The sequence below is a fragment of the Seriola lalandi genome, unplaced genomic scaffold, assembly GCF_002814215.2.
Source record: "Seriola lalandi dorsalis isolate HSWRI2012SDOR001 ecotype SW California unplaced genomic scaffold, Sedor1 jcf7180002054784, whole genome shotgun sequence".
Classification (NCBI taxonomy): Eukaryota; Metazoa; Chordata; class Actinopteri; order Carangiformes; family Carangidae; genus Seriola; species Seriola lalandi.
The window spans coordinates 1,008,119-1,021,393 of NW_019525337.1; the positions used below are offsets into that span (position 1 = coordinate 1,008,119).

At 39.8% G+C, this 13,275-nt stretch overlaps 1 protein-coding gene across 1 annotated transcript in view; it reads right to left on the reverse strand.

Moving 5' to 3' along the window:
• Positions 1-8,815: 8,815 nt before the first annotated feature.
• efl1 (elongation factor like GTPase 1) overlaps positions 8,816-13,275 on the reverse strand; it is a 104,574-nt gene continuing 100,114 nt past the window's right edge. Inside the window, exon 22 of the mRNA XM_023425562.2 lies at positions 8,816-9,450. Within this exon, the coding sequence (XP_023281330.1) occupies positions 9,262-9,450 (189 nt within the window). The 3' untranslated portion in view covers positions 8,816-9,261. The remainder of the gene's footprint in view (positions 9,451-13,275) is intronic.

The following is a 13,275-nucleotide window of genomic DNA, read 5'->3' on the forward strand; positions in this document are numbered from 1 at the left end:
CTCCTCACACCATTCTGACCTGAACCTGTTATCTAAACATGTAATACTTGTACTGTCTACTACTCTTGTTTGTCCCTGTACGTCATTCTGCAATCTCAAACGGCAATCAGGTTCACAATGTTTAATGTTCACATGTCACAATGTACATAAACAATCATAATCATCAGTTTAAGGCTGACTTGCCTTTTTAATCATACAAAGCATACAGTATTAAACATAACATATCCCTTCAGCTGGAAGCCCAAATTATGTAAAAATAAACAAATAAATACTTGAAATTGTTTAAATTGTGGGCCCTGACACTATAATCTATGAAAGTTTAACTTTTTGAATGGAACTATGGAAATTAAACAACTTTTCCATGATATTCTAATTTTTTGGAAAGGGTCTGTATTTAGGACTGACAACCTTCAGAGGTTTGAGTTCATAGTTCCAGGCCAGGTAAATTATCCATATAGATTATTAATGTGTCCCAGGTTTTGTAAAATCTCTTAGCGGAGCCCTTGAGGATACATCTGATTTTTTCCAGCTTGAGATTCTGCATCACATCTTTTATCCACTGGTTGTGTGATGGTGGTTTGAGCTACCTTTATTTAGCATATCAACACTTAATACAGAATCCAGGCAAGATGATAGGGAGGGATAGTTGAAAAGTTAGTAAACTGTCTCTGGTTTGTAAATAACTGGTTTGTAAATAACAGAAAAAGTGATGACTATTCAGTCCAAATTTTATAGATAATTGTCCAAAACTGGCAAAAGTATTATTTAAATACAGGTCCTTAATATTACAAATACCCTTGTCATGCCAAATTTGGAAGCCTTTATCAAATAATGATGGTTGAAAAAGGTGATTGTTTTCAATCGGTGAGTGAATAAAGATGTTGTGAATACCCAGGCATTTGCACTGTTTTACAATGTGTAGTGATTGGGTTACAATTATATTTCCTCTAATATTATTAATATTAATATTATTAGCTTTCTATAAATTATCTCCTTATGCAGGCTGATTTATTATTCCACATAAATGAAGAGATCATCTAATTGTATGCCTTAAAAAATTATACTCATCTTTACAGTATTTGTTCTCCCAATAAGAGATGGTGATAAAATAGTCCAACGTTTGTTATCCTTTTTGCATTGTTCTAAAAGAGGAATGAAATTGCCTTTAAACAAGCTGTAATAGGATTTGCTGACTTTAACCCCCAAGTATGTAAAAGAGTCAACTGAACGTTTAAATTGCAGATTCTTAGTAATAGGGATGTACTCCCTTTTGTCAAAGTTGTGTCAAGTGTCAAGTTTATACCTAGATATTTTTCTAAATTCTTCCAGAGCTCTAAGGACCTTAGGTATGGTTATGACAGGGTTGGTGACATATAGTAATAAATCATCTGCGTAAAGGGAGACAATATGAGTTAGGCTGCCATGTGTGATACCTTGTATTCTGTTATTGCATCTAAGAGCTATGGAAAGTGGGTCTATAGCCAAGGCAAAAAGGAGTGGACTCAATGGATCTCCCTGTTTTGTCCACTTGTGAAGAGCAAAATAATCAGAAGAGACAGAATTGGTCAAAACCGAGGCAGTGGGATCAGTGTAAAAAAAAGCTTGACTAGTTAATCAAATTTGGTCCAAATCCAAACCTTCTATGTGTACGGAAAAGATCACAACGCTCACTGCTACACCATTGATTGTAGGTGACACGTTTATGTTCCCTAACAACCCAATGTTTCATTAAATACCTTGCCTCAAACATAATTTAACTTGGTTGTTAGTATTACTTTTACTTGAGCAGGTAAAGCTGGGTAGTGATCCCGCAGATGCTGCATCAAGTTTAATTTGTTAGACCCTTTAGCCACAAGATTTGTGCGGCAGGTTTTGCAGACAGGTGAGCTTCATTACACCCTACAAGGGATCTTCTGGTGGTACTGTTGAGCACAACAGTGTCATCTCCAGAGGGGGCAAGGCGCTGTTTCCGACTGTCACCATAGTGAGAATGTGTCGGTCGCTGTCACGTGAGAAGAAACAATACTGCTGCTTCCCATTGCTGTCGTGAGCAGGGGTGAGCTGGTTACCTGTGAGCATGGTGCAGGCATCCTGATACCATCCAGCTGATTCTCCAGGCAGCGATCTCCCGCTGGCCTGGAAGTGCTGGCTCCATTGGGAATGCCAACTGTGTTTTCTCCCCTGTGGTTCTTTGCTGTAAGTATTTCTTTACTCTTCTTCAGTCGTGCCCCTTCAATGGCTTGTAGGCAGTTGCTTATTTCTTAAAGGGACTTTAAGCTACCAGAAACAATGTGACAGAGTATCTGTCAAGAACTGCATCATAGTTACCAAGCACAGAGAACATTTAGATAATATTTAGAAAACAATCCACTCAGCTTATGTCTGTAAACACCCCACCTCAGAGCATGCTGGGAAATTCCATGCACTTATCCCCAACATGCTACAATATGTTTTCTCTGCCGTCAAACATGGTTTGCTGCCAGGAGAAGGTGGTGGTGATGGTTGCTTGTCAAGAGCTTCAGCCATTGTGGCATTTACAAGACAAGAGGTTAGATCTGTCCTCTGATCAGCACTACTTCTTCATCCACTCATGCAGAACTGAGGGCAGATTTGATGCCACAGTAACTCACTATTCCAAAGCAGTATGATGGGATGGGACGGGCTGGGATAGCTGGTCAGCATCCTAACATCAGTAGAAGAAAAGAAGCGATACAAATGGTAAGTAAACAGCCATTGATGCTAATGTTGGCTATGTAGCGATAGTAAAACTTAAGTAAATACAATTCTTGATTCCATATGTAGCCATCAGTTTATATAATCCTAATATTATAATATGTATAATCATTATCCTCCTAATATTTTGGGAGGATAATGAAGTATATACCTCCATTCAAACCCCATGTTGCCAGAAAGGTTACTCAAGAAACTCAAAGTATTCTATACATTTAGAGGTTGAGACCCTTGTATTACAAGGCAACATAATGCTTATACCTCCAAACACTGTTCACCTCTTCATAATACATCCATGTTTGAACTTCACTTCAACTGAAATTAATCCTGATACCACTCTGAAAGTGATTGGCTGGTCTTTAAATATAAGCACTAACAAACCAAAGAAATCTGGCATCAGCAGCGTGTGCAGTATGTTGAATTATAATCAGTTGAAAAGCACACTATTTATTTATTTCGATGCAGATATCTGACTCAGGCTCTCCACTTATTTACATACTTTTAAATGTGCAAAAAATGCACTGACTGGGAATTTCAATTTAAATTCAAATCTTAAATAATAATCCTTTAAATCCTTTCCAGACCGGTTAGGGACTTGCAGACACCCTGCATATGGAAGAGATGAGGAGAGTAGGGGAACAAAAGTTGAGTATAAGACATTACTTTTACTCACAAACCACATGGCTTTGCAACAGGGTGATTATATCTCCAATGGATGCAGACTGAGGCTACCAAACTTGAGCGAAATCCATTAAAACATAAATAGGAAAGAAGAGTGGCAGTACACAGTGCACACAGTCTGCTTTTCTCATTACTGCCTTTTAGACCAACTTCTGTCAGCTTCAGTCTCTCTGCTGCATCTCCAGTTTCAGCTGCTGCAGACTAAAGCCAGTGGAACAGAGCCCATTGTCCCACATCATGCAGCAATGTGATATTATAGGCTGAGGCTCTGTCTGACTGTGTCAGCATTCTGACACACACACAAACATGCACACATGCACACACACTCACACATATGCACACATGCACAAACACACACACACACACACACACACACACACACATACCCACACACATGCACACACACACGCACACATACCCACACACACACACACACATACCCACACAAACACACATACACACACACACACACATACCCACACACACACACATACACACACACACACACACACACACACACACACACAAACACACACACACAAACACCTGCTCATGCTGAGTCAGATGCAAAAATGTAAGTTTTGTAAACATATTGTGGCCATGCAGACGCTCGCTTACTTTCTTGTTCCTTTTAAAAGACCATGCTACACTTTCCCTTTCCCCAGTGCAAACTCGACACAAACCCCGGAACCTTAACAACACAGATGACGGTAAATGGACAGTTCCCTCAAGATGACAACATTTATTCAATTATTTAGGCAACTGTAATTTGACATCTGGACAAAACAAAGACAATCTATTTATTAAGCTAATTTAATAAAAACCTACAATATAAAAATAATCTATCCACAATAAAAGAAGGAGGGGAATGGTGGGGAGATAAAAGCTATCCTGGGGCAGAGTACTCACCGAGCAACTTAAACACACACACACACACACACACACTGCAAAGCAAATTAGAGGAAAGAAAAATTCTTGTGAAGGAAGTAAAAAAAAATACCACCAAACACATGTTGGGGGGGGGGGGGGGGGGGGGGGGGCATGGGTGAGGGACTCTGCCACCAAAACCCTCCACCATCACAATGGCCATGCTCGTCATTTACAGCACTTGTGCAAAGACAGGAAATGTGTTAGAATATGTGCAACAAAGGACAACAATGATCCAGTTTTAAACTTCTTGGGGGAAGCAATGATTGCCACTACCAGCTAAAGAAACCACTAAAGGAAACTAAAGAACTATATAATACAATAAGAAAGAAAACAACTATACCAATGAAATAGAACAAAAACAAACTAGCAGTGGCAATCAATGTCTATAAAGAAAAAAAAACAACAAATTAACATGTTGCCAAACAGATGTTTCATATAAATAAAAACATGTGCTGCACAATCAGCTCAACATATGTCCATAGAAGTCTGTAGCACCAGACCTGGGCATACACAACATAACTCTGATGAAGACGAGGAATAGCAGCGTGCCGGGGCTAATACGGTGTATATATGTCACACCATACAAACTGAAGTCAAGACTACGGCAGGTGAGGAGGGACACCTCACAGACATGAGCATGCTTGAAGTTGAGGAACAGGTGAAGAGCCACAGGTTGGTGAAACAGAGGTGACATATGCCTCTCAACAACCATTACATTACACCTTGCCTCAGGAAGCCTTGTCCGCACCAGTGCTTGATAATCTATGCAGGGCCATCTCTCAGCAAGCCGATGTCACAGAACACCTCGTAAAGAGTCGCAAAGCATCTTTACTGCCAGATCTCACCATTGCAACAAGGGTGACCATGTTGTAGATCCTTCACCAGAGCTATTGAACACAGAACTGAAGGCCGCACTGGTGACTGGTGAAATAATCCTTCGGCTTCTTTTACCAGATACTATTATTTATTTATTAGTTATTTTACATATGAGCTTAAACTAATTAGGCCAACATCAATAAACTGCATTTAGGCTCCTAAAGAGAGTTCTATCTCCCTCTCTGTAAATCTCTCGTTTGACCCACCTAGACAGAAACAAGATGAATGAAAACTATTTAATTCTTGAGAACACATGAGAAGCCTCGGCTGGACCTGACTAAGAATTGTGTCGGATCAATACAAATATTGGACAATTCATCCCTTTTTTTCATAGAGATAATCATGTAACGCTTTATTTAACTGATTTACTCAGGGTGACTGGAACTGTCTTTACCCATCACAAACATCTTCACAGAGTGGACGGGATGATTTGACATAGTGAAATGATTTTACCCCAGAGAGCAGCTACTTCTAGAGACCGAAAAGTCTCCACAAATGCTTGCGATTGAATCAATGATATTTGAAGAATCTCAGTTGACTGAGGCGTCTCTGATGATGACTTGAATCTTCACCTTTCAGGGCTGAGCCCCAGAGAAAAATCTCCTCAACCACTTAAAATAATCTCATTCTGTAGTTTGTGGTTTAACTAATCAATCTTTTTCCTGTGAGTAAAAAAAACTGTTTGTTACATTTACATTTCCTCATATGTGCATGACTGCTCTACAATGGCCCTAACATGCTATGATAGAAAAGAGTGTTACCAAATGTTTTGGGGATGAAAAGCAAAGGGGCATAACACTGATTTCACCAACTGTATCTTTGACTAGTTTGTGTAAATGTTATACTCTTACTCTGACAAAGACTGGTAGAAGTCAGGTTAAATATTTTAAAACCAGAGCACAGGCATAAAACTAAGATAAAAGAACACACAGACACTCTCCACACACTCCACTCCTCTATAGCCTGCACAAATGGAGAGAGAATGAATTAATTCAGAGTCAGCTGGCACTTGAACAGAGAGCCAGCCAAAGATTTGCCTGGTAGACAATGTAGCATACAGCGCCAGTGTGACAAAGCATTCACTTAACCACATCACTGTCCTGGCATCAGTATAAACCAGTGTGTGTGTGTGTTTCAGTGCCCTGTGGTCCTGGTAGACAGACAGCAGAGTGTAAGAGATCTTGTGTTGTGTGTCTGTAGGGACTTGTCAGAGAGCTCCTTCAGGAAGAGAAAATCAACTCAGCTCTGCAGAACACATTAGCAAAGTAGTCTCAGCAGAGACAGAGGGAGAGAGGAATGGAAAAACCTCTAGCTGCCTGTTGAATGAATGGATACTGTGACACCCCTCTGGTTTGTTCTCATATTCTATGTGTTTTGGTTCTATAATGCAGCAGGTACCTGGAGAGTGGAGTGCAGATCATCATAGATGGAAGCACCTGGGCCCAGTGATGTCAAACTATAACACCCTGCCCTCTGTTCTCCCCTACATGCACTCTCACCAATGGCTGACAATCACATCTCACTGCAGTCTTAGTTTATTTTGTGGTTACTAGAATACTGTTCATTCAAAAATATATTCATGATTTGCCTCCAGTCTGTCTCCCTCCCTCTTATTTCAGAAACATATTGATCTTAGACCATTATATTGATTTGTCAGTATTGAAATCTTAAAACCTGGAACTGGATGAGTAGTGACTTTTTGGATGTTAAAATAGTAGACTGAGGTCCACAGAGAAGAGAAACTGGACTGGTCCGGTGACTGTCCCAGGGCAAGGTCTCCCTGGCTTGTGTGATTTGCATGAGGATGTCCTCCTTCTTGCCAAAATCAGCTCCCCACTGGTGAAGCACATGGAGGACATGAACTGGGCAACAATGTTGGCATAAACATACTGAACACCTCTCTGCAGGGCAAAGAGTGCCCTGTATTCTTGGCAACCAATCAAGTGTCTGGATTCGTGAAAAAGTTGGACCTGGGGTTTGCTTGTGTTGAACAGGGCTCGACGAAATGTTCCCAACCTTGGAAGATGTTGTGGGGAGGTCAGGGCTGCTAGTGGGCTCTGCGCAACCGCTGCTCAATGCGCATTTGAAGGGGTTGCGTGAGAAGTTTGGAGATGAGATCTTGGCAAATCAGCAGTTGAGAAATCCATTCTCTTTTCCATTGACATCTCGTGATAGACTAACCATGCAAGTGGAAGAAGCCTTAGTCCAGCTGAATTCTAATATGGACTGGAGACAAAAGATGAGTGGCTCCAAAAGTCCTCCTCCTCTCCTTTATATTTATTTATTTATTTTACGTTTCTCTTAGTAATTTCCAAATGCTTACACAGCCTATTTTTTGCTTTCTTACAAGCAGACTGTTAATGTATATATTTGCATTAAAAGAAAATGAAAATATAGTTTTAAAAGTCACATAGAAACCTAGTTTTAAACAAAAGGTAGTAAGTGTGCAGTTTTAACAAGGGAAAAAACTGCTTGGACTGATCATCTATATTGATTAGTCATTTAACCAGTCAGTTGAATATTCAGCTTCTGACATCAACTGCTTCTCAGCATTGTTCCTCAGTTATATTTTCTGCATGTGCACAATTCTAATACTCTTCTATGTTATTTGTTGGCTACATATTCAAACCATTTGTTCCATTGTCTCAGATATTCAATTGTTGTTGTTTCCCTTTCTAAAATCATGTTTACAGTTAATATGCGTCACTTTAGGGTCCTTGACCTGAAAAAGTTTGAGAACCACTGGTGTAAACAGTCCAGGCGGCTCGCAGGGAATGAACTGTGGTGCCTCCCCTCCCTGAATATCAAAACATGCCTTGTTTCCCAATTTTCACCATATTTATATTTTCCAAATTAAAATGCTTCAGGGTCTGCGTAATGAAATTCATTTAAGCAGGAGGTGAAGGGTGGGGGGACACAAGCTGTGGATTTAATTCGAACCACTTGACTAAAACAAATCTGCCAGATTTTTCAGGGAAAAAAGATCTTGTCAATTATGTATGACTGTAACTGACTCTGTGATGCAAGACAAGCCCGTCCCGCCCGTTGCATTAACAGAAGTCTCATAGGAGGAGCTCTGCAGCCATTAGCAATCAGTGGACATGCTGGGTGTTATCAACTGGCAGCACAGCAGCAGGGGCATGACAAACAGGATACAGTTATTTGCAGGCTCTTTGAGGGCATGGCACATGACCAAAGATGCACACAGAGGCTATGAACCATTTGCCTCTTCTAACTTCTAAACACATATTTTGCTGCTACAATATCAGGCCAAAATACATTTATTTGTGTATTTGCATGGTTTGAAATCCACACCAACTTCTCATTTTCTATTACTGTCATTGCATTTTATTATCAGCGGACTATCAAGCATATTAAATTCACATGTGAGACAGTAGCTCCACACTTTGAACTAAAAAACCTGAAAATAAGTGTTGTTTTTCTGAAGTCACAGCAAGTTAGATTAGATCTATGTATCTATCCTTTTTATACTAAATAAAGTGTAACAGAGTTTTAAGGCCACTGTTTGGAAAAAATTAAGATTGAGAATAAAATTGTAATATTTTGAGGTAGTAAAAACAAGACAGACAGACAGACAGAGATTTCTCAATTTATTAGAAGGATATAGAGTATACCCAGCCAGGGGGCATAGCCACACCCACTGGAATTTACTATAAATGACGTATATTTCATTTAGATTTCTGTAAGAAATGGTTGTTTATTTGATTTGACTTGAGCTTTGAATGTGTGATCTTTGGTAGACCACACACACACTCTCTGCTGCTTCCACTAATATCAAGATTAACAATTAACAAAGGATTTCCCTTCTCTGGAGCCCAATGTTCTAACAGGAGGCAGCTTCTGCAATATATTGCATCCTGCCAGACAACAGTTATTCTTTAAAGCAATGAAATATAATGTCCATATCCAGATTGCAACACATTAGTTTATATAATTAATCACCATTGAATTGCGCCATTTGATTGGTCATGGTGCCAGCAGCGTCTCACAGCCTGACAGGAGGAGTTTCTGATCTTTCCTTCTCTATTTGTTCTTGCTGAGTGTTCTTTGCTTCTCTGCGTGCTCTACTATCTTCTCCTCCACATAGAGGCCTTTGCGCCGGCGGACAGCATTCATGTATTTCAGGACCTGGTTGGCGGAGTCTGCTTTCTCACCAAAGTGCAGGTATTCTTCTTCGGTGGTGGGAACCCAGTACGGATCACTGCTAATAACCTGGGACACAGAGAGGAGGAGAGGGACAGAAATGTGATGGTCAGTGATAGTGTAAGACCAACATAACATTCAACATCTGCGCATTGAATTCAGGTCCTTTTAGGTTAATTGTAGTCAAGTCAAGTCATAGCACTTGTGAGTATTCAGATCTAATTGATTGAGAGATTGAGCGTTTCTGAAAACTATATTTTTAATTTGTTCATAACCCTACTCCTTACTGATAAAAGCTTTGTCTGTACATCTTAAGGAAAGGAAACTCTTTGGATATGCTCTGATTGTACTGATTAATTGTTCAATGATTATTGTTCATTAAAAAATGTTTTAAATGTGAGAAAGTACTGAAAAATGCCCCTCACAGTTTCCCTGTGGTCAAGGTGACGTGACATACACAGTTTCTAATGATGTAAAATAAAGAAAAGCAGCAGATCCTGAGCAGCTGAAAGCAGTTTTCAGTGACTTAATAAATAATCTAAATCTGTTGATCAACCAATAGATTGAACAACTGTTAGTTTAAGCAGCACTAGTAGATGCTACACACAATGACTCCTTTTGTTACCACAATGGATAAACTGAAGAAATGACTGTGGGGCTCTCTCTCTCAAACACACACACACACACACACACACACACACACACTCACACACGCACACGCACACACAATTCAGCTGTGTCACTTGGTACATGGCTGAATTCAAGACAAACACTCTCAGTGCTGCAAACTGGGTGACACCCGCACACACAAATAACAATTACAGTAGCAGCACACGCAGCAGGGTCCTGCACCTGTCTCTAGTTACACTGGGACAGATGGCAGAGAGCGAGCTACAACAATGGGCAGATTAGAGGAGACAACGTACACACACATACCACATGTGAGCAGCATATGCTGGAGGACAATGGGATCCAGTGGGGGTTGAGGAGGTACGTGGCATCCTGCAACAGTCAAGTGCTTGACTGACTTGGCAGACTGAATTAATGTTGGAGGAGTTCTGCTGCAGAGTTATTGGTGTATGTAACAGCCAGCGTCAAAAAGAGACGTGTGGACTGAGAAATGTGCTGCGGCTATACATCCAGGAAACCATATTTCATATAGAGCAGGTCTAGACCGTACTCTTTATCATAATCATTACAGAGACCCAACAATTCCCACCATGAACAGCACAACAGTAGCAAAGAAAAAAGAGGCAGAAACCTCGAGCTGAACCGAGCTGAGGGTGGGCGGCCGTCTGCCTCGACCGGTTGGGTCGAAGTCAGAAGAATCTCTAGGCTGAAAGATGGAGGCAGAGCGGATCAGATGCTGTTGGACTTTCTGACAAGCACTTCTGAAAAAGTATACCAGCTGCCTGTAGACAGCCTTAAACAATCTGAACGTAACTATGGAAAGCAGTTTTTAGAGCTGTAAATGGTATATCACAGTATGTATTACGAGCGGTGGGGAAAATGTAGCACAAAAGGAAAGTGCTTTTCTGACAGGAAGATAAAGATGAAAATATTCTACATCTGTACTGTTCAGCCTCATATCTCATTAGTTACTGAGCTTCCTTTGTTTTCTCCATCATCCAGCATTGTACCTGCTGCTTCATCATGCTACATCACATCTGATGTTTCTTCTTCTCATTTTTGCAACCATTTGTTAATCACTTACAAACATTTGTAGCTGGCAAAAAGGAGCCTTATTGTAAAGTGTAAAATACATCATCATTTATTAATGAGTTACAATAAGGCTCCTTTTACCATTTATAAATGGTAGTAACTCATTAGTAAGATTAATTATTATAAAGCATTAACTTTATCTTGCCAAATAGTGAGCCTGCATCAATATATGAAAACTGTGTTATAACCTGTTTATAATTGTTTATTTATAATTTATAAAGTGTTAACAACTGAATTAATAACCTAATTATAAACCATTTATAAATCCTTTATAAGAATTGTCTTATTGTAAAGTGGTAACCAACTTATATGTCGTAAATTTGCTTTTGAAAATAATCCATTAGATTTGTTCTTTAAAGAATTGTATTAAGGACATGCACTGTGCAGGGTTTTTATAAATGAATAAATAAATCAATATGTATTTTCTTTCATAAATAAATATTAAAACTGTTTCAAACTACCTCCAGGGTGTTGGCTATACTCATATATTGCTATGTCTCTACATATTAGCAACCCTACAACATCCAACAGAGTACACACAAGGATTTCTACCCACACACACGCACGCACACACACACACACACACACACACAGTAGTTGTACTGTTAGACAGATGCTTCACACAATAAAAGACTTTACACAGAATTCACACAATTCTCCAGTCTGCAGCTGAACAAAAGCTCCATTCTTGATGGAAATCTAATGTAAACGTCTCCTCGGGAGCCACTAACCCTCCAGTTACACAACAATGCAACGCTCAAAATCTGCTCTCTGTGCCTGTGCGCTCATTCAAATGTTAATCCAATATTCTGGCCATATCAAATCACTGTCAGGAGGACTGCTGACATCGGCACTAAGCAGCAGTCAAGTCCTGAAGCTGAGAGGGCTGGGGCACAGTGGGGGGTTCAGGACCAACTCTTTGTGAGGAAGCGTTTGCACATTAATGAAATGAGACAGATAACTTTTAATGAGCCAAAGACAATGGCTACAAGACAATGGGTAGGCCAGAGAAGATTACGGTGGTGCTGGTAGTGAGTTTTCAGATGCTGCAAGATGTTGAGGGTTAAAATGAGGGTGGGGAGTTGAGGGTGGGGAGTTGAGGGTCATGACAGGCACAAAAAAAGCCTATAGAGCTCTACAGCAGCTACATGTGGTTTTACTGTGTTTTTTTCTTTTTCTTCAGATTTTAGACAGACAACCTTACACATTCTAGATTAGGTGCACAATTTTGGCAGTGTAGAGTCTGTTACTGAATATGATTATGTTAATTTGTAAGAGACTGAGTTGTTCACACATGCATACTCAAAAGCAGGGAGAGCAGTAGGCTTCATTGTGATTGGGACCTGGCATTGCAGTCTAGTGCCGCCTGAGGAGCTACAGAGATTTAAGGTACCAAGTGACACTACAGGGGAAAGCTGAGAAAAGCTCAGCTTCATGCAAATGTCTTCTGGGAGCGTCAACAACACGAGAGCCAATCACTCACATTCTTTATGCCACTAGTAGAGTGGGGGTTAGTTCCAGTGCAGGACTACAATGCAGCTCAGACACTATATTAAAACAGTTTAAACAATGCATACTGAGTTAAAAAAGACCGCAAGCAAAGCTCTTCTGTACTTACTGTAAACAAACCACACAACAAGAAATTAACTCATTCCTCATGTGTAGCACGGCGGCCACGTCAGAAAACAACTCTTCAGTATGTAAATTATGTGCTCTGTGCAAAACACACACAAAACTTCAGTTTTATGAGTGCAAAGAAGAAATGCAAAAAGGTTTGCTGGTACCTGGTCGTACAGTCCCTGACAAAAGTCTTGTCACTTATCCATTTTGTAGAAACAACAGCTTATAACCTGACTTTTAATGAATCCATTGGTTTTAGAAATGGCTCATATGAAAGCTAAAACCCTCCCAAATTATGTTTAATATATTAAAATAAATTTGCTTCACTGAAGAAAGATTGATCATTTAATGAACACAGAAAGGTCAGATTTTGGCAAGACAAAAGTTTTGTCGCCTACAGAGAGTAATGTGAAAATTGAACAAATAATTTACTTCAAATACAAAAATATTTGCATAACATCAGTGAATTAAGTAGTGGTTGCTGTGAGATCCATATTTAATATCTTGTATGACTTCCATGAGCTTGAAGGACTGCATCCATGCGGTTCGACA